Below are 22,274 nucleotides of genomic sequence, written 5' to 3'. Positions count from 1 at the left end.
ACAATTCAAACGTGAACTTTTCCTGCAGGATTCATTAGAATTCTGGTGGAAGCCATAACTCATGATTTGTAATGGAGACTTGATTGTTTTTTAAATCCCCAACATATCTGGTTAAGTGTTACAAATATTGTTTATTTGCTCACTAAGCCAACAGGAAGCTCAGTTTTACCCATTTTGTTTTATCTCCAAGACTCTACAAAACAGGTGAAGATAGACTGACAGCAATCTATTCACTCAACTTCATTTTAAGCTGCATTTGAAATGTCTTTCTTCTGCCTTATAGGATGATAGTCAGAAGGTTTCAAGTGTCAGTCAGAATTACATATAAAATTTCATCAATCCCTCCAGATACAAAAAATGTCACCAAGGCAGGGTGGATATGGAATAATATCTTCAAATCAAGTTTTACAAAAGTCTGACTAAAACTTACCCAACAAATAACCTGAATCCTAACTGACATGTTTTATGACTAATAAATATGCAACATAATACCCCGAATCTTAGATTACCATAGAACCTACAGATGGATATACACTAGCTGTTCCAGTACAGCTACAACAAGGGCATCCACTGGGCAATATGGAAAATTTCCCAGTTCACAAGAAGCAGAATAAATCCAACCTGCCCAACTACTCTCCATCATCAGTAAAGCGATGGAAGGGGTCATCGACAATGTTATCAAGCAGCACTTGCTCAGCAATAACCTGCTCAGTTTGGGTTCTGCCAGGGCCACTCAGCTTTGGTTTTAACATGGACTGAACTCCAGAGGTGAGGTGAGAGTGACTGCCTCGACATTAAGGCAGCATTGCACTGAGTACGGCATCAAGGATCCCAAGCAAAACTTAAGTCAATGGAATCAGAGGGAAAACTCTCCACTGGTTGGTGTCATATCTAGCATGAAGGAAGGTGCTTGTAGTTGTTGGAGATCAGTCAACTCAATTCCAAGACACCACTGCAGGAGTTTCCCAGGGTAGGTCCAACCATCTCCAGCTGCTTCATCAATGACCTTTCTACTATCATAAGGTCAGAAATGGGGATGATTTCTGATGATTGCACAATGTTCAGTACCATTCATGACTCTTCATACATTGAAGCAGTCCATGTCCAAATCAGCAGGGCCTGGACAATGTTCAGGCTTGGGCTGACAAGGGGCAAGCAACATTCATGCCATCCAAGTGTTAGGAAATGACCATCTCCAACAAGAGAGAACTTAACCATTTCCCCTTGACATTCAATGGCATTACCATCACTGAATCCTGTATTATTAATATCCTGGGGATTCTCATTGACCAGAAACCGAACTGTAATCGATTAGTCATTGAAAAATGTAGCAAATCCATCATTTGGATGCACTCCATAGGATACATGGACATTATACTAAACCTGATACAACATGGCCAATTTCAAGTGGAACAAAGGACATTTTAAAGACAGTATTACTTTAGAGGTTACATTCAAGCAAAATGGCATCAAACTAGATATCGGAATATACAGCACCACCAGACCATCCAAGGAGTGAACAAAGAGGGCCATGAGTCATGGCAACTGCAGCAGGCGACGGTGCAGAGGGACCTCGGAGTCCTTGTGCATGAGTCGCAAAAACCCAGCTTGCAGGCGCAGCAGGTGGCCAGGAAGGCAAATGGGATGCTGGCCTTCACAGCGAGGGGGATTGAATATAAAAGTAGGGAGGTCTTGCTGCGGCTGTATAGGGCATTGGTGAGGCCGCAGCTGAAGTACTGTGTGCAGTTTTGGGCGCCGTACTTACGCAAGGATATTTTGGCCTTGGAGGGAGTGCAGAGGAGGTTTACTAGGCTGATACCGGAGTTGAGGGGGTTGAGCTATGAGGAGAGGCTGAATAAACTAGGCTTGTACTCGTTAGAGTTTAAAAGAATGAGGGGAGATCTCAATGAGACGTATAAGATGATGAATGGGATGGATAGGATAGAGGTGGAGAGACTCTTCCTGCTTAGAAAGGATAGTAGGATTAGGAGGCACAGCCTCAAGATAAAGGGGGGGTGCGGTTTAGAACGGAGTTGAGGAAGAACTTCTTCACTCAAAGGGTGGTGAATCTCTGGAATTCTCTGCCCGTTGAAGTGGTGGAGGCTACCTCGCTAAATATTTTAAAGATGCGGGTTGATGGGTTTTTGATGAGAGGGGATTAAAGGTTATGGGGAGAGGGCGGGAATGTGGAACTGAGCCACGACAGATCAGCCATGATCTTATTGAATGGCGGGGCAGGCTCGAAGGGCTAGATGGCCTACTCCTGCTCCTATTTCTTATGTTCTTATGTTCAAAGCTATCTGACAATATTATGCAGAAGGGTGTTGTTAGCCTTGACCAACTACAGGACAGATAATAGAAATAGTAACAAGTTTTATCCCAGCTATACAGAATTATACTTCCGCTAATGGGAAAACATTTAGCAATTCCAGGAAACTACCTTGGGACACTTAGCTGCCCATCAGATAACTCCTAAAACAGTTTGTGCTCTTTGTCATTGAAACTTGTCTATATCACTTCCATCCTTTAAGCACTTTGCACCCCTTTGTTCTGAAACTGACCAATGGGAGGAGCCAGCCAATTTTATTAAAGGAACTGCCTTTTAAAAACTATCGAACTCTGGGCAAGAAACAAAGACAGGGAGGAGAGGTAGTTGACCTTTCAGCAGTTAACTCGGAAAGGAGTTCTGTGAAGAACAATGCAGGAGAGTTGTGTGACATTGGAAAGGAGTGAATTCAGGTGTCCAAGCAGACAACTACTTTGTGGCAGAGGAAAGATCAAGGAAGATCCAGTAGCAAGGACCTTTTGTTTATAGAAACGATCTGAGGAGTGGTGAGTATATTCCACCAGCCTTCAGAAATCCCCAATTAGGTAAAGGGTGGGGGGGGGGGAGGCGGTGGTGGTGGTGGGAGGTCTAGAATTTTTGTTTTTGTGTAAATCATGTAATGCTAAGAATTTACGTTGTGCCATTAGAGTTTTCTATCTGTAGCATAGTATTGTAGTGTCTATATTTTATTGACTGATTTTGGTTGGAGTTATTCTTGAATAAATTATTTTTAAATTAACTTTGATTAGCCTCTTTCTCTCTCATTGTTCATCTTGGTGATTCACTAAAAAGCCAGAACATATTTCTGGGGTACAGAACTGTAAAGGGACCAAGCACTTTGAAACTGCTCACTCAAGGGGGTCTACTGGTCAGGAATAAACAGTGGCCCCCCTCTCTCTCTTTTTCTTGTGAATCTTTCCCTGTGTGGTACTTCTGGGTTATATTTTACTATGTACAAGAAAGAGAGACACTCAGTTGTAGGTGGCAGCCGGGGTAACTCATGTGGCATAAGGGTGAGCTCACTGGTCAGGAATAAATAATGTATCTTTCTCCCTTTCTCTTGCAAAGCTGTCCCAGCATGACACTTCTGGGTTGTGGTTTGAATATCTGCAGGAGAGAGACATCCACAGTTATCAGTGGCATTCGAGATCTGACTGTGTGGAGAGTAAAAGGACCTTTACATCATATAAATACAATGGCTATAAGAGCAGGTAGGATAGAGGTGGAGAGACTCTTCCTGCTCAGAAAGGACAGTAGGACTAGGGGGCACAGCCTCAAGATAAAGGGGGGGCGGTTTAGAACGGAGTTGAGGAGGAACTTCTTCACTCAAAGGGTGGTGAATCTCTGGAATTCTCTGCCCGTTGAAGTGGTGGAGGCTGCCTCGCTAAATATTTTTAAGACGCGGGTTGATGGGTTTTTGATAAGCGAGGGGATTAAAGGTTATGGGGAGAGGGCAGGAATGTGGAACTGAGCCACGACAGATCAGCTATGATCTTATTGAATGGCGGGGCAGGCTCAAAGGGCTAGATGGCCTACTCCTGCTCCTATTTCTTATGTTCTTAGGTCAGAGGATAGGAATCCTGTGGCAAGTAACTCGGCTCCTGATACCCAAAAACCTGTCCACCATTTACAAGGCACCAGTAATGAATGTAATGGAATATTCTCCACTTGCTTGGAATGAGTGCAGCTCCAACAACACTCAGAAGGCTTGACACCATCCACCACAAAGCAGATCAGTTGATTGACTGTCCATGTACACACATTCATTCCCTCCAATACTGACACTGAGTAGCAGATGTGTGCACCATCTCCAAGATGCACTGCTGTCCTTAGACAGCATCTTCCAAAACCATGACTGCTACCATGTAGAAGGACAAGGTCAGCTGATATGTGAGTACACCACCATCTGGAAGTTCCTCCCCAAGCCACACACCATCCTGACTTGGAAATCTATCACCATTCCTTCACTGTCACTGAGTCAAAATCCTGGAACTCCCTCCTTAACAGCACTGTGGGTGTACTTGCACATCAGGAACTGCAGTGGTTTAAGAAGTGGAGATGCCAGCGTTGAACTGGGGTAAACACAGTAAGAAGTCTCACAACACCAGGTTAAAGTCAAATTGATTACCTATAAAGATTCACATTCCAACCATTATTTTGTAAATTGAGTTTGTATCTTAATATGCCCTGTTTGTGAACAGAACTCCCACTTAACTGACAAAGGGGCAGCGCTCTGAAAGCTAACGGATTTTGCTACCAAATAAACTGGTTGGACTTTAACCTGCTGTTGTGAGACGTCTTACTGTCGTTCAAGAAGGCAGATCAGCACCACCTTCTCAAGTGCAATTAGAGATGCGCAATCAATGCTGGCCTAATCAACAATGCTCACATCTTATGAATAAATTAGAAAGAAACATAAAATCACTGAGGCTTCTACCAATGGGCAGGAAGGGATCAGGCTTTTTTTTGCCATGCTGTTAAAATCTTTTGCCAAATCCAAAACCAGACAGATACAAAGAGACAGGGAGTAGAATCATGAATTTCTTTGCTGCTGATGGAAGTTTATCAAATGCCTCAGCAGCCTCAATAATAATTGTCTTCATGAGGTAGAAAAGTTTGGGGGTGCGATCTTACAACCTCATCCCATCTGACTTTCAACAAGGCCAGGTAGTAAAATCAGGCAGGAGATAAAAAATCCAGAAACGCATTTGGTTTTTCCTCCCCCGATTTCACCAGCAAAATAGGGCCGGTACAATCGGCTTCACAAAAGGGATCGCCATTGGGTGGCGATCGGGGTGGGAGGGAGGGAAGGGAACGCTGCTGGGATGGTGATCAGCAGGGGAGGTGTCCTGAATTCCGTGGGGCAGACGGGGGGGGGAGATCTCCCACTACACTAGGATATTGGGATTCCTGCGCAATGGCACCCTTAGAGCTTGGCAGCTGGCTTCCCTGCTGGTGAGAATTGCACCCTGGCACTTTTATTGCACTCAGTGCCATAAGATTGCATTTTCAAACTTTCCCAGAAAATGAGTCTGAAACTCTCCCGTTTTCTCAGTTGCTCAGCGCTTAGAATTTTTTTCGTAAGGTCGCCTCACTAAGACTGCTCAGCTTAAGTTTTAGAATTCTTCGGTCAAAAAACATCGAAACACACAATCTTACTGTACAGAAGGAAGCCATTCGGCCCATCAAGTCTGCACTGGCTCTCTGAAAGAGCATCTTACAGAGGACCAGCTACCCTATCCCCATGACCTGGCATATTTACCATGGCTAATCCACCCAACCTACACACCATTGGACACTGAAACAAACTGCTTTGTCCAAAATCAGATAAATGTTCTGATTCACATAACTCACAGTTCAACTGAGCAAACACACACCCAGTGAAAAATAACACTATATTTTAAAAATGACTATTCTTACCTGGGGCCAACCTTTCCACACTAGGGACTCAGTTAGACAGTCTCAGATATTATCAAAATTTGATTAAGATATACTGACCCTTCTAAAAAAGAGTTCTGCAAGTCATTGGAAAAAATACGAGTTAGGCAGAAGGGACCAGTGCATCCATCACAGCTAAGACGACAGAACTGTTAATGTTAATGAACCATCTATCGGTCTATCTATTGTGCCATCCACCATACTTTCGGCACAATAAAAGTTTCACCAGCATTATTATTTGAACGAGATTGGAACAGGACTAAATATAAATTCACACTTAGTTCAGATCCAAGTAAGGAGCGCCAGCAATGGTGTCGTTCTTTCAATCTTTATTTCCCCTACCTAATTCCTTTTAGCAATGGGTAGTTTTATTTTTTAGATGGCATTGCATCCCGGATTCCCTTTGTCCCTCCCTGCTGTTAAAAATCTGGCTCTCCCTCCCTTCTACCTTGCTCTTTTTTTTGTCCCCCACAGTAGGTTTTGTTTCATGGCTCCTCCATGAGTCTTTGTTCTGTTTCTCTCCGTCCTCTCCTGACTGCACAGTCCTCCTGCGTCTGTCGATCGCTGAGCCCTTCCACTCTCTCATTTTCACAGCCCACATTTCCACCCACTCCTTGACGTCAAGCTCTTTCCAGCCCCATTCTCCTCCAGCGCTGCTGTGTAATTGGATTCCTTATCCAAGCAGCTTCTGGGCGGATCCCAATCATTCAAACCATTTCCACCCCACAGCCTATAGCCAGAGTGCCTGTGTGTGTGTGTGTGTGTGTTTCCCCAGACCGGCTCAAGCAGCTGCTCAAATGAAGTGAGAGAGCTCAGAGCTGTGCAGAGGGTGTGAGTACTTAGCTCTCCCCCCACATACACACACACCTGGCTGTGACCTCGGTCAAAGCCCTCCCTCCCTCACCTGGACAGCAGACCATCACTTACTACACAGAGAGAGGGGTGCTTAGTATCTTTCAACTCCTAGATCTCTCTTTCTCCAGCTACGGCGCACACCATGGATGCACTGAAGGGTCAAGGCTCAAAGGCGGAATCCTCAGTTTAGGATTAGAAGCAAAGAACGTCTTATGAGAGAGACCAAACTGTAACCTAATTACAAACCAAGGGGCATTGTTTAAACAATTGAAAGCGAACCTCCAGCAAAAATGAACTACCTTCCCATCCGCTTGATCGCATTGTTATTGGGTGAGTTCTTTTTTTTGTTTAAACGTTAGTAACTCTACGGTTCAGTATGAATTGTATCCCTAACAAACGGCAGTGGCGCTAACATCAAAAAGTGCATTTCTGACAGGTTTTCGGTTCACCAGTAATTTCTGGATCGTAATTTTAAAAGACTCACTGTTACCCAAGCTGATGTACTTGTGGTATTATATAGAAGCTCTGGATTGCACAAATCCTTTTCTTCAGACAATCTCACACATGCAGTCTCTGGTGGAAATGTATTTCAGAAGTGCGCAGAGAAAATCAGCATTGCTCAAGTGTCAGTTCAGAGTTGTTTTGACCGGTATAAAGTCACATTTTTATTTGGAACTGGTAAGAACGCTGAAGCCCATTAACAGGTCTTTACTCTCTTTGACCAACATCGCCTTTATTTTTCTGTTGGTTCAATGGCACCCTAGCAGAAGCTGGTGAGGTTCCGGATCAGTCGGAAAGCCCCTGTTTGCTTACATGATCGATCCAGATTGACTTCTGGTCATGTTGATCAATCTCGAGTTGGAACTGGCCATATGCCCTGTGCAGTAGAAGAGAACTGACTTGTCATCACCGTTCTGGTGGTTTTAAATTTCTCGGTGCTGATGTACAACTTGTGACGATGGTGCCACAGGCATATGGTTATATGAATATCACTCCACATATGAAATTAGAATTGAAGGAACACAGTAATTCCTGCCAGTCGCATTTAGCCATTTTACATATGTTGATCTGAGTTTAATTTGCCAATTTCGAATTGTGTACAGCTTATACATGTTGTTAGGAATGAAATTGCTTCTGTGCCATGTTTTGCTATTGGTTTCAGTCTGAAGTCAGAGCAGCCAACACTCTCATGCTCAAATTAAATATGTGAGGCAGCATTAACATGTGTTGTACCTTGAAACGCAACTCATCTGGAAGTGTAAACTGCATTACTTCAGAATGTTAATTTCAAACATGTATACGTTTTATCTCAAAGTGAGAAACTTCTGCTGGAGACTGGCACACTATTGTTCTCTAGTTTGGCACCCAGTAGTTACATCAAGAATCCCTAAGTCAGGTATATCATGCACTGGCCAGGGGTCTGGGTTCAATTCTGACCTCGTGTGACTGATGGTGTGGAATTTGCACATTTTCACCATGTCTGCATGGGCTTCCTCCGGGTGCTCCAGTTTCCCCCCACAGTCAAGAGATATGCAGGTTAAGTTGACTGGTCATGCTAAATTGCCCCTCAGTGTCGGGGAGGGTTAGCAGGGTAAATATGTGGGATTACGGAGATAAACCCTGGTGGAATTGTTGTCAGTGCAGACTCGATGGGCTGAATGGCCCCCTCCTGCACTGTAGGGAGTCTATGATTCTATGGACACGAAGTGAAGTAAACTTCCTTTCAAAGCATATGTCTTCATACCAAATTTTAGATAAACAAAGCCTACTTCAGCAATATGAATTTTCATGTCTCGCAGTACTCACAATGCTGAATTGAATTATTAATTGGAATGTACATACTAAAGAAGTACAGCAGCAGAATGTAAAACCTGTACAATCTAGACAAGGTACACCCCTGTACATCCTATTGTCATTCATTCTATCTCCAGGAAGGGACAACAAAGGGAAAACAAATCTGTGACTGATTAAGTAAAAACTTTTTCCAACTCCTTAAATCAGTTCATGGAAATCAATACTAGTTCATATACATCATAATAGCAATTAACTAATAACATTCACCCCATTACTGGAAATCGACTCTCTCAGTAACGTGTGAAATACCCAGTTAAAGAACTCTAATGACTCCCTATTGCATTTTGTATCTGTCTTCACAATAGAAAACACAAAAAAAATCCTTAGAATAGGAGTGGCACGTGGCACAGTGACTAGCACTGCTGCCTCACAGCCATGATGTGGAAATGCCGAAGTTGGACTGGGGTAAGCACAGTAGGAAGTCTCACAGCAGGAGGTTAAAATCCAGCAGGTTTATTTGATAGCCCAAGCTTTCGGAGTGTTAATCCTTCTTCAGGTGAGTGATGAGTTGTGCCTCACAGCGCCAGGCACCTGGGTTCAATTCTGACCTCAGGTGACTGTCTGTGTGGAAATTGCATGTTCTCCCCATGTCTGCGTGGGTTTCCTCCGGGTGCTCCGGTTTCCTCCTACAGTCCAAAGATGTGCTGGTTAAGTTGATTGCCCCTTAGTGTCAAGAAGATTAGTAGGGTAAATATATGGGGTTTCGGGAATAGGACCTCGGTGGGATTGTTGTTGCTGCAGCCTCAATGGGCCCAGTGGTCTCCTTCTGCACTGTAGATTCTATGATTCTGTAATAGTAGAAAAGTTGATCACTAAAGGAAAAGAGGAATTTAAAACAATCACAATCACCAGAGGAAAAGTACTAGGAAAACAAATGGATCCAAGGGCTGATAAGTCCTCTGGGTCTGATGGCTTTGAAAAAGTGGCTGCAGAGATAGTGGGTGTATTTGGTTATAATCTTCCAAACGGAAAAGGTCCTAGAAGAAAGCTACAAGTACAAGATCATCATTCATGGAAGGAGGCGACAGGAAGCAGCAACCACCGGCCAGTTACTCTTAATCCTGTCATTAAGAAACTACTAGAATCCATTGTTAAGGAGTTTAGCAGGGCATTTAGAAAATCATAACACAATCAAACAGAGGCAACGTGGTTTTGTGAGAGGGAAATTTGTTCGACTAACTTATTAGGGTTCTTTGAGGATGTAACATGCAGGATGGATAAAGGGGAACCAGCAAATGTAGTGTATTTGGATTACCAAAAGGCATTTGATAAGGTGCCACATAAAAGTTACTGTACAAGATAAGAACTCTTGGTGTTGGGGGGGATGATTTTCTTTAGTGTGGATAAATGATTGGCTTATTAACAGGAAACAGTGAGTCGGTATAAATGTGTCATTTTCAGTATGAAGAACTGTAATTGGTGCAGTGCTGGGAGATCAGCACCAGGGCCACTAGAATTCTAGTGGATGGTGGGGTGGACCGACTGCGGGATTCTCCAGCCATGCTCGCCTGAAAACCAGAGATTCCCGCCTAACTTCAGTGGACTTTTACATGGTCCGCCCCACCCCGCCCCTCCCTCTGCTAGAATTACATGGGAGAATTCCGGTCCATGTAAATGTTCATTGAAGTTGGGCAGGAATCTCTGGTTTTCAGGCAAGCGTAGCCAGAGAATCTCACTTGCTGTGTCATTAAATATATTCAATGTTGAGCTGGACTGATTTTTGATTGGCAAGGGTGTTAAGGGGGACACAACAAGAAGGTGATTAAGGTCTCAATCAGATCAGGCACGATCTTACCAAATGGCAGAGCAGGTTCAATGAGCCAGATGGCCTAGTCTTGCTTCAATTTCTTACGTTTTTATGCATGTTATTGCATTCCTTTCCAAAGAGTGATGACGATGCTGATCATTTATCTTTGAGTGTGCTAGGCACATTCTTCTGTTTCATCTTAAGTAACCTGTCTACCTGGACTGTAACCCTTTGCACCTTCATTTTAAAGATCTCTTCCATATCCTTTCCAAGTTCATCAAACTGTGAGTGGAATTTTCCATTCTCTGCACAAAGTGCTGACTGGGGCAAAAGAAACTGGGGTGCAACTCGCCAGTTGCTCGGCTAACTTTTCTCTCCAAATATTCCAGCACACCGTATAGGAAAGATCTGCAGGCATGGCCCATGTCGTCACGCTGGCAGGTCAGGACCAGAAAAGCCGGCAGCTGGGAATTCCAAGATTTGGGAAAAAAGAGAGCTCCAATCTCTGTTAAGCAACACTGCGTCCCCCCATAGACACAACATAGGGAACCACCCCCACCACCAGAGGGACCTCCTGGCACTGCCCCCCACGGGGCAATGGTAGGGTACTGCCCTGGCATGCCCCTCTACCCCTGGAGGGGCTATACTTATTTACCTGTGTGCTCTTGGCTGGTTCCTTTTGCTCATTTTTAAAAAGCAGTTGTAAATTTCAATGATGTGATGTGATATCGACAAGGGAGGAATTCCTAATGTGGGAGGATGAAATGTTGGGGAAGCCCTCTAATTGTATTTAACAGTACTGAAATGAGGTACCCGACCTTCTTGAGCGGGGACTTCATTGCGTCACCAGCAAGGGCGGGGAGAATCGGAAAACAAGATCTCATCAATGAAACTCTCCTTCTCTGCGTTGCGTGGTATTTTCCACCCACATCGCCATTTGCACTCATGGTGAATATCAGTGCAAAATTTCAGTCAGGTAGGAATTTGCCACACTATTTTGCAGAATGGTGGCACAGTGGTTCGTACTGCTGCCTCACAGCGCGAGGGCTCCAGGTTCAATTCTGGGTCACTGTCTGTGTGGAGTTTGCACGTTCTTCCCATATCTGCGTGGGTTTCCTCTCACTGTCCAAAGATGTGCAGGTTAGGTTGATTGGGCATGCTAAATTAGTGTCGGGGGGATGGGGGCTAGCAGGGTAAATGCATAGGGTTACAAGGCTAGGTCCTGGGGAGGATTGTTGTCGGTGGGCCGAATGGCACCGTAGGGATTCTATCACTGCATAATCCTTGGAGCCCCATTTTTGTTTTAACTAATTATTTGAAAGGCATTCTGGTCATCTATCTCTGCATCTCCTCCCTCTGGGGTTTCATATCCTTCACCATGTGCAAAGACCAAAAGTGAACACATTGCTTTATAACAGAGCTTTGTGTAACCCAAGTATGGCCCCAAAATTAAAGCAAAATACCACAGAACTGAAGAATAGTCACACATATTAATTCACGTTTCCCTCTCCAGAGATATTACTAGACCTGCAGAGTTCTTCCAGCATTTTCTGTTTTTATCCAAATATGGTACTCTTTGTTTTGTATGCCATGGTCCTAATAATACAATCTAAATCCTATTTGCTTTTCCAATGCACACCTCACACTACCTGCACAGTTTATTGAGTGTTTATCATGCAAACCTTTTATATCCAGCAGTGGAAGAAAGCAGTCAGCCGTTCAGAGGTCTAGAAATTCATCTTGGGCTATGGTGTAAAACAGGTCGTAAATGGATTGACTAGCCAGTTTATGCAGTGTTTGATACTTGGTTCAATTGACTGTATGTCGATTCACCACCACTTGAGATAAATTCCTACCCTAAGGACATTCAAAGCTGAACATGAAAATGAACTGAGACCAACATTAATAAAGTAATCTGAACTGTCTCTTTTAGCACAGTTGATGTCACATATGCCAGTTGAATATGCGCAATGTCATATTTAACGTTCTGTTATCAAATCTGCCAGTACAAGGGCAAAATGTGCATTTTGAATGAATACACCATGCTCAGTTTGCTAAGCTCAGAGTGCACTCCTGTGCAGTGACTGGCCCTCTGTATGTGTGCATTTGTTTTCCCAGTAATTGCTACCTTGTGGAAATCAGCTTATATAATTCTTTACACACTACAGATTTCGAGTGGACTGTCAATCTATGCCTGTATTTAGGAGAAGGGCTGTTGGCAGGGGTTTTTTTTCCTTGTCACTGGAAGAATATAATTTTGATCTTTCTGAGTCTAGTGCTCCCTCAGCACAGACAGGCTGGTTGTGGCCTTTCCATTGTATTGTCTGGATGATTCCACAGCCTTGCCTCCAAAAGTCCCTGCAGCAGTATTCTGTCCTTGTAGATATCAAAACTGAAGATAATAAATAATCACGCAAAGAAGAGTTCTTGACATGTCTTTTCTTCATGCAGCATGGTGGCACAGTGGTTACATAAGAACATAAGAAATAGGAACAGGAGTAGGCCATCTAGCCCTTCGAGCCTGCCCCGCCATTCAATAAGATCATGGCTGATCTGTCGTGGCTCAGTTCCACATTCCCGCCCTCTCCCCATAACCCTTAATCCCCTTGCTTATCAAAAACCCATCAACCCGCGTCTTAAAAATATTTAGCGAGGTAGCCTCCACCACTTCAACGGGCAGAGAATTCCAGAGATTCACCACCCTTTGAGTGAAGAAGTTCCTCCTCAACTCCGTTCTAAACCGTCCCCCCTTTATCTTGAGGCTGTGCCCCCTAGTCCTACTGTCCTTTCTGAGCGGGAAGAGTCTCTCCACCTCTATCCTATCCACCCCATTCATCATCTTATACGTCTCAATGAGATCTCCCCTCATTCTTCTAAACTCCAACGAGTACAAGCCTAGTTTATTCAACCTCTCCTCATAGCACTGCTGCCTCACAGCACCAGGGACCAGGGTTCGATTCCCAGCTTGGGTCACTGTCTACGTGGAGTTTACACATTCTCTCTGTGTCTGCATGGGTTTCCTCCAGGTGCTCTGGTTTCCTCCCAAAGATGTGCAGGTTAGGTGGATTGGCCATGCTAAATTCTCCTTTGGTGTCAGGGGAATTAGCTTGGGGATAGGGCCTGGGTGGGATTGTGGTCAGTACAGACTTGAAGGGCCGAATGGTCTCCTTCTGCGCTGTATGAATCTATTAATTTTTAACATTCAAATGTGAGACCTATACTAAAGACTTTAGAACATCTTTCACATCCCCTAGGATTGACCAAAATGCTTCACAGCCAATGGCACAGTGGCACTGCTCCGACACAGCGCCAGGGACCCAAGCTCAATTCCCAGCTTGGGTCACTGTCTGTGCAGAGTCTGCACACTTTCCCTGTGTCTGTGTGGGTTTCCTCCAAAAGCCTGAAAGACATGCTGGTTAGGTGCATTGGCCATGCTAAATTCTCCTTCAGTGTTCCCAAACAGGTGCTGGAGTGTGGGGATTACATAATAACATAAGAACATAAGAAATAGGAGCAGGAGTAGGCCATCTAGCCCTTCGAGTCTGCCCCGCCATTCAATAAGATCATGGCTGATCTGTCGTGGCTCAGTTCCACATTCCCGCCCTCTCCCCATAACCTTTAATCCCCTCTCTTGTCAAAAACCCATCAACCCGCGTCTTAAAAATATTTAGCGAGGTAGCCTCCACCACTTCAACGGGCAGAGAATTCCAGAGATTCACCACCCTTTGAGTGAAGAAGTTCCTCCTCAACTCCGTTCTAAACTGCCCCCCCTTTATCTTGAGGCTGTGCCCCCTAGTCCTACTATCCTTTCTGAGCGGGAAGAGTCTCTCCACCTCTCTCCTATCCACCCCATTCATCATCTTATACGTCTCAATGAGATCTCCCCTCATTCTTCTAAACTCTAACGAGTACAAGCCTAATTTATTCAGCCTCTCCTCATAGCTCAACCCCCTCAACTCCGGCATCAGCCTAGTAAACCTCCTCTGCACTCCCTCCAAGGCCAAAATATCCTTGCGTGAGTACGGTGCCCAAAACTGCACACAGTGCTCCAGCTGCAGCCTCACCAATGCCCTATACAGCCGCAGCAAGACCTCCCTACTTTTATATTCAATCCCCCTCGCTATGAAGGCCAGCATCCCATTTGCCTTCCTGACCACCTGCTGCACCTGCAAGCTGGGTTTTTGCGACTCATGCACAAGGACCCCGAGGTCCCTCTGCACCGTCGCCTGCTGCAGTTTTTCGCCACTTAAGTAATAGTCCTTCCTACCATTATTCCTACCAAAGTGGACCACCTCGCACGTGCCAACATTAAATTCCATTTGCCATTTCCTGGTCCATTCGCCCAGCCTATCTAGATCCTTCTGCAGACTCTCCACACCCTCCGCACAATTTGCTGTTCCACGAATCTTGGTGTCATCAGCAAATTTCGACACCCTACACTCGGTTCCCTCCTCCAGATCATCTATATAAATGGTAAATAGCTGAGGCCCCAGCACCGACCCCTGGGGCACTCCACTAGTCACCATCTGGCAATCCGAATAGCACCCATTAACCCCCACTCTCTGTCTCCTATTTGACAACCAATCCTCTGTCCACGCTAACACCCTACCCCCAACTCCATGTCCCCTGACCTTCTGCAATAACCTCTTGTGAGGTACCTTGACAAACGCCTTCTGAAAATCAAGAAAGACCACATCCACCAGCTAGAAAGACCACATCCACCGGCTACTTCTCACAGCTACTTCATTGCAGTGTTAATGTAAGCTGACTTCTGATACTAATAAACATTTTTCTTGATGTACATTTGAAGTATACTCAGTTGTTATGCAGGATATTTGAAAATTTACATATTTTTATGTTTACAGGAGAAAACCTAATGAACATTACAAAGGAGTTTCTTGGTTGAAGTTAGGTAAATGATGATAAATCAGGGAGCCCGTGCTCGTGTGACACTGATATACAGCTTCCATTTAAAGATATAGAAATTCTTGCCGCCACTTGAGTTGAGCTATATAACATTTGTAAACAACTTCACGCAGTATTAATCTGTGAACAAATCAACAGCTTAGACTTTCCTTCACTGCTCTTCTTTGCTATGTTATTGTGCACAGGAGAGGGAAATTGGGGAATTCTGTCACCTCTGCACATACTTCTGGGATTTTCCAGCAGAAGTGATATTTACATGGATGCAAATAAATCTGATGTTACTGAATAAAATAAATGTTTTTCATTGTGCCTAAGCAATTATTCCATTCCAGAACTCAAAGTTGCTAAGGAGACCAAATAATTTAAAAATCCTAAGCCCAGCAACGCATTGCACTTTTAAGATATTCTTTCATGGGATGTGAGCATGGCTGGTGAGGGGACATCTGTTGCTCATCCCTAATTGCCCTTGAGAAGGCGGTGCTGAGCTGACTTCTGGAGCCATTGCACTCCATCTGGTATTGATACTAATAGGCTAAATTGAAAATGCTTTAAAACTTGTCCACTTTCTTCAGTCACCTAGAGGTAGCTGTCGACAGAAATAGCCAAGGCCTGTGATTGTAACATGGTTGTTTTCCCCCACTCTCATGCTGATGGCTAGATATCAGCCAGAAATCACACCATAACTCCACCCAACAATACTTCAATTGGCTGCACAGGATAATCCATCCAGGTCAACAGTGGGGGGCCACAGGGAAGTGCAAAGTTCACCCTGTACTATTTCTGGCCAAAGTATTCCCAGGGAACAAACCCAGCAGGTTGAGTAAATTATTTTTCTACTGTGTCCCTGAAAAGAAATTGCTCTTCAGATTCATTTTTACTTATATTTATAAGCAAGATCTCCTGCAGAAAGAGTAAGGCCCCTTCACTCTCCCCTTGCAGTTGGAAGACTTGAATAAAATCTTTGATCCATGTTTAAGACAGGTGTCAACACTACAGCATTGGCACTTTTACCCTTTCAGTGACTGAAGTAGTCCTAATTCCCAACAGGAAGGCATTCCGATATCTGGGCGATAGTACCATTGTGGTCCGCCGACTGGTGGGTGGGGTGGGCCTGTAAGATCGCATGAGAGCCAAGAAATTAGGTTTATGCCTGATTTCTCGCCTCTCTCAATCTTACTGGATATATGGCAAAGTCAGCTTCACACCCATATCCAGTGCGAGATGGAATAAATTATTCATATTTAATCGCATATCTTTATCATGTGTTTAGCAAGTCTGGGACTCAGTCGTCCAGGCTCACTTGCCTGTGTGGCCGCTCCAGGCGAAAATCATGGCTGGTCTCCAGCAATAGGGGTCAGTCATGATTGCCTCCCCGGGAGAATTGGAAGCCATTAAGCTCCTCCCCCCAAGGAGGGGAAGGGCAAGGGGAGTTGCCCCTTTGTGCAGTGCCAGCTTGGCACCCTGGCACTGCCCAGCGGGCACTGCGCATTGCCAACAGGATGGGGGCTGAAGGGTGGAGCCTACTGGGGGCAAGGCCAGACCTGGGTGGCTAGTTAGTGGGGGAGGGGAGGGGTGACCCACTGCCATTTTGCACTCTGGTTCAGTGGGGGAGGAAGGGGTGGCCATGGGGATGGGTAGGGCTGGCCATGGTGGAGGGTGCGGTCAGGCTGGCCATGGGGGATGGTTTGGGCTGCTGACTGGGGAGGGGATAGGTCTAGAGACCTGAGCATGTGCAATTGTGCCCACTGCTGCTCTCAGCCAGCGTTTGGACGATTTCAGCCTCAGCCACTACTGGCGAGAAATCATTTTAAAGGATATTTTTGGTTGAAGCAGATAAGATAGCAGATTTGGACTCACTTAAAAAGTGGATCAGAACTCTCCTATTTTCACACTTGTCCTGGATTTAGAATTTTCTCCGTAAGACCCCCGCCCACCCTGTGTATTTTGGGAAACAAGCATAACCGTCACAATAGCTCATTTGAATGCAGGATATTTCATCTTAAGTTGCAATGTGACTTCCACACACTCTACAAAAGCCATGGATGTAGATGAAAGGCTGCACAAAAATAAGAATTGGCAAAAGCAAAATGGGAGACCGGATACTTAAAGATGGATGTGAGTGGCACTGCAGAACGGAGACTGGGGGGCAAACTAATTCTGAAGAGTCAACAATTTCGAGTCAACTCAGAGTAAAATTTGTCGATGGCAATGAGTGGCTGATATGACCAATTCCGCAAATTGTCAACTTACAGACGATGATTTTAAATTAAAATAAAAGCAAAACATTGCAGTTGCAATCTGAAATAAGGAAGTAGAAAAAGTTGGTGATACCAGCAGGTCAGGCAGCATCTGTGGAGGGAGAAAGAGAATTAACATAGATGAACTTTCATCAGAATCATGGCTTTAGGTTCCTCTCTTATGTGCGTACGTGGGACATAATGAGAAGTATTAGATTTGGATTTTTGGATTGCATTCCCACATTCTCACTGTAGGTTGATCTGACAGATGTTAAATTCTGATGTAAATAAAACATTTCTCTGTTAATTTTTAGAATGCAAAAGAAAAGATAAAACCATCATGACATTTCACAAAGATGTGAGATGGGTTTTTAGTTGCCAACTATTCCTGGAACAGGGTGTGATGTACTGCCTTGCAAAGTGTTGTGATTAGATTTCTCTGCGCAATCTTGCTATACGGACTGAGCAACCAGCATTAACCAGATAGGAGTCTGCTACTGTTTCATCTACTTCACACTTGCTTTTTGCCAAATAAGGAAGCCAGTAAGATATTAATATTACCTAACCAGCCTGCCAACTGCAGTCCACCTAAACACCACCGGGCTAGAGCTGTGGTACGTTGTTGCAGTCAGTAGGCCAGCATGAATTTATTTATTTCTCGCAGCACCTATATTTGTGGTTTGTTGAATCCAGTTGTCAATTTGTGCTTGTTATTGAATAATTATGTGGTGTTGACTCGTGCCAATGAGCATCTGGGGTGATATTGTGTCAACTATTTCATAGGGAATCTTTGTGACCAGCAGGATGAGGAGACTTGCATTGTATCATTGTAACCTAGACTGAATTTGAACTCTAAATTGTGCCAGTTATCTGCATTTTTGGTGCATATGTAGCATATGAAAAAGTTACAGAAGCTAACTACTGGCAGATTACTGGAGAACTGCCATTGTTGAAACCCCAAGAGTTCAGGTGGTATGGTTGTCATGATGGGGAAACTTATCAGTGATCGCCATCATTATTCCTCTGGAACTGACAGCACATTCTGGTGTCTGAAGTTGTGCAATTAAATGTAGAATCTTGCAGCTGTGGGCAATGATCCTAAGCTACATCATAGAGTGCATTGAAGTCCCATTGACTGAAATCATGTAGAAATCATTGAAATGACTTAAGCTTGCTTTTTTATGCCATAAGTCACCATGTAAAAACCTTTCATGGAGATATAGCTAGTTCAATGTGGTGTGGCTGGTATTTTAACAACATACTTGCTGTACAACAATCTCACTGCCCTGAAAAACTAATGATACGTTTGCGCATTGTTAAATTTCTTCATCATGACAAGTTAACATTTTTGCATATTATTAATGTTTATTTATCATACTTCAGCCTGCACTTTGACCCTATGTGTATGTTCCAGTCATTTAATTGGCTTCCTAAAAAATTTAAATTAAAAGTGGAGAATTCAGGCCATTTCACCTCCTGGTTTGCCACCTCTGGGGAGTCAATGGCCAAGTGGTATAATTGCTTGACTGTTAATCCAGAAACTCAGCTAATGTACTGGGGACCTGAGTTCAAATCCCACCACATCAGATGGTGGAATTTGAATTCAATAGAAAAGATCTGGAATTAAGAATATATTGATGACCATGAAAACATTGTTGATTGTCGTAAAAACCCATCTGTTTCACATATATCTATTAGGGAAGAAATCTGCCGTCCTTACCTGGTCTACGTGTGATTTCAGAGCTACAGCAATGTGGTTGACTCTCCAAGGCAATTAGGGATGGACAACCCATGTCCCCTGAATTAGTTAAAAAATACTTCAGTGCATTTGGTTGCTTAGTCTACTTGATGACATTACTGTTGTTGTTTGCTTGGTGATCCAACTGACTTGATGCCAGATGCAAGATGACATCAACAAACTAAAAATCTATCCCACAGGGATTGTTAAATCTTTGGGGACAGTTTTTTTAATGTGGTTAGTGGTGAGAACCATTATTTCACTGCTGAACACAACATGGAGTCTATCTGAGGTAGCCTCTTTAACTTTCCCTCAGTGGTTTTACTTTAGTGAGCCTGGGTTAAAGTGCTGAGTTTCCATGTAAGCAAATAAATAGAATTGGTACGATATCTTTTCAAGATGAGTAGTAAGGATCTACTCCAGGGGAAACGGTGGTACAATACTAATATCCCTGGACTAATGATCCAAAGGTTAATGCTTTGGGGACACCAGTGGCAGCTGCTGGAATTTAAATTCAATTAATTACTAAATCTGGAAATTAAAGCTAGTCTCTGTAAGGGTGACCTAACAATCATCGATTTGTCGTAAGAACACATTTGGGTCACTAAGATCTTTCAGGGAAGGAAATTGGGCCTACATGTGACTCCAGGCCCACTGCAATGTGGTTGGCTCTTAATTACACTCTAAAATGGCCTCACAAGCCGTTTCAGTTGTGCCAAGGGGCGACAGAAAAGTCAATGGGCTGCATTGATTCAAGAAGGCAACGCACCACCACCTTCTCAAGTGCGATTCAAAATGGAAAATAAATGTTGGCCTAGCCAATGACCCCACCTCCCATGAAAGAATGAAAAAAAAAACACGGTTTGAGAAGGGAATAACATACGGCCTGCTAGTTCTGCTGAATTTGCTTTATCGTTCTATGGTGATGGTACTGTTGGTAAGGGTAAGGCCAGGCAAGGGTTTGCTTATCTCTATCCTGATATATTAAGAAGTCTCACAAATCATGTTAAAGTCCAATAGGTCTGAAAACTGGTAACTCCAAATAAACCTGTTGGTCTTTAACCTGGTGTTGTGAGACTTCTTACTGTGCTCCCCCCCAGTCTAATGCTGGCATCTCCACATCATGGCTACCCTGATATGGTTTTGCCCCCTTTGAAGTTGATCAGCTTCCACTTTGATCTTAGCAGCACCAACTTAACAAACACTTTGTACTGCGTGTACTGACAGGAAAGAGGTGCATTTGACAGATATTTCAGCATAAGTAAGAAGAGCTGTCAGATTTTGGGATCAGGATGACATTTTAATGATTGTATCTTTCTTTGTTGCAGATGTCTCTTGTTAGTCATTGTCAACTCTTTCTGCAGCTGCTGCTACTTGCCCTCTAGACTGCTGGTCACTGCTTAACTTGCACTGTCATTAGTTTTATAAGAAACCCAGTTAGATTTAATTTCCTTGTACTTAATGTTTTGTCCTGCCTGCAAAGCGTTGCTACAAGTGCTGTTTGGTATTGCTATCAGAGTGGTGGTGGCATAGTGGTATTGTCACTGGACTGGTAACGCAGAGACACAGGAGGCACTTTGGACCTGGGTTCGAATCCACCCACAGCGGATTAAAAGGCCAACGATGATCATGAAACCATTATCAATTGTTGTTTAAAAAACCCTATCTGATTTACTAATGTTCTTCCTCCATCTGGTCTGGACTATATGTAAGCAATGTGGTTGACTCCTAAATGTCTTCTGAAATCCATGATGGACAATAAATGCTGGCCAAGCGATACCCACATCCCATGAATGAATAATAAAAATAAATTGCTGCTATCATGCCCTCTTTGTAAGAAACCAGTCACCATTTATAAAACCTCTATATTATCACATGCCTGTTCTGTGTATGTGTGCGACCAATCATTGCTTTTCCTGCACCATATGCTCTGCCATATGCTGATCTGTGTATCTGGATTAGTCACTGTGTTTTTGTACTATATTCTTTATGGGCTGTTTGCTTGTCTTAGCTTTAAAAAAAGTCAGCATGAGTACAAAGTGGCAAAGCCAAATTTGTTCTAGTGCTGCTTCTTTACTAATGGAACCAGGAAAAAGAAAATACACCAATAGGCGGTGTAACAGGAGGAGGCAGCCAGCAGCAACTATAGGAAGAACAGATGGCTCATAATATTAATTCTCGTAGGTGTTGTGAGTACAAAAACATTTGCAAAGTTGTTCTCTGCTATTTATGTGTGTTTGAAATACAATGCAAGAGTTACTTGTAGACTCCCAGTCCCCCAGGAAGACCACCAGAAAGAGAGATGGTCAGGAGACGTCTTGCTCGATACAGAATACTGAGACGCAGAACTACTTGAACTCCTGATGGAAATATAGAGGGCTGGTTTAGTCACTGGTTGTGGGGCGTCAGTCCAGCTATAATCTTGTGGAAGCTGGGAATGGAAACTTGTGCCCTCTCCTGTGGCACATTTGGTGCCAGGAGGAAGGGTGGTAAGTACGTACTCGGTCACTTTCCCGTCTCCATCCCAATTAAGTCTGGTGTAGGAAAGCCTGTAGAGGCCAAACCTCTGCCCCATGGGACCTTGAAGCGGCTGGCCTTTCCAAAAAGAGGCAGGGAGGCTCTGGGTCTCTTACAGGCTCTCTCACAAGCAACCAAAGCCCTCCTCCCTTGCCTCTGTAAGATTCCTAGGGGTCCAGCCACGTTTTTTCAATGTTTCATGAAGTGACCCACTAAATAGTAGGTAGTTAATTTCATTAAGCCCACCACAATGTGCTTAGAAAATCATAATACATTCAGTCAACATGTTTTGAAAGAGAAATCATGGATACCAATTTTATTACATATGTTTTGAGGATGTAACAAGTAGGATAGATAAAGGGGAACTAATAGGTGTAGTATACCTGGATTTCCAAAAGGTATTCAGTAAAGTGCCATACAAAAAATTAGTATGCGAAATAAGGGCTCATGAAATTGAGGGTAACGTAGAATGGATAGAAGATTGCTAATGGACAGGAGGCAGAGTGAGCATTTCAAGTTGGCCGACTGTGAATGATAGAGTGCTGCAAGGATCAATGCTGAGGCTTCAGCTAGTTACAATCAGCATCAATGACTTAGATGATGAGATGAAGAGACAAAGAGACAAATGTATATATA

The 22,274-nt window shown here is 43.8% G+C and overlaps 1 protein-coding gene across 1 annotated transcript in view; it reads left to right on the top strand.

The window, feature by feature from the left end:
• Window positions 1–6,549: 6,549 nt before the first annotated feature.
• LOC145353228 (immunoglobulin superfamily member 3-like) overlaps window positions 6,550–22,274 on the top strand; it is a 202,438-nt gene continuing 186,713 nt past the window's right edge. The window contains exon 1 of the mRNA XM_080203774.1: window positions 6,550–6,949. Coding sequence (XP_080059900.1) covers window positions 6,910–6,949 — 40 coding nt within the window. The 5' untranslated portion in view covers window positions 6,550–6,909. The remainder of the gene's footprint in view (window positions 6,950–22,274) is intronic.

Source organism: Carcharhinus amblyrhynchos, chromosome 15 (assembly GCF_965287045.1).
Source record: "Carcharhinus amblyrhynchos chromosome 15, sCarAmb.v2.hapA, whole genome shotgun sequence".
NCBI lineage: Eukaryota > Metazoa > Chordata > Chondrichthyes > Carcharhiniformes > Carcharhinidae > Carcharhinus > Carcharhinus amblyrhynchos.
The sequence above is the reverse complement of the archived record's forward strand: the minus strand, read 5'-3'. Positions and strand labels throughout refer to the sequence as shown.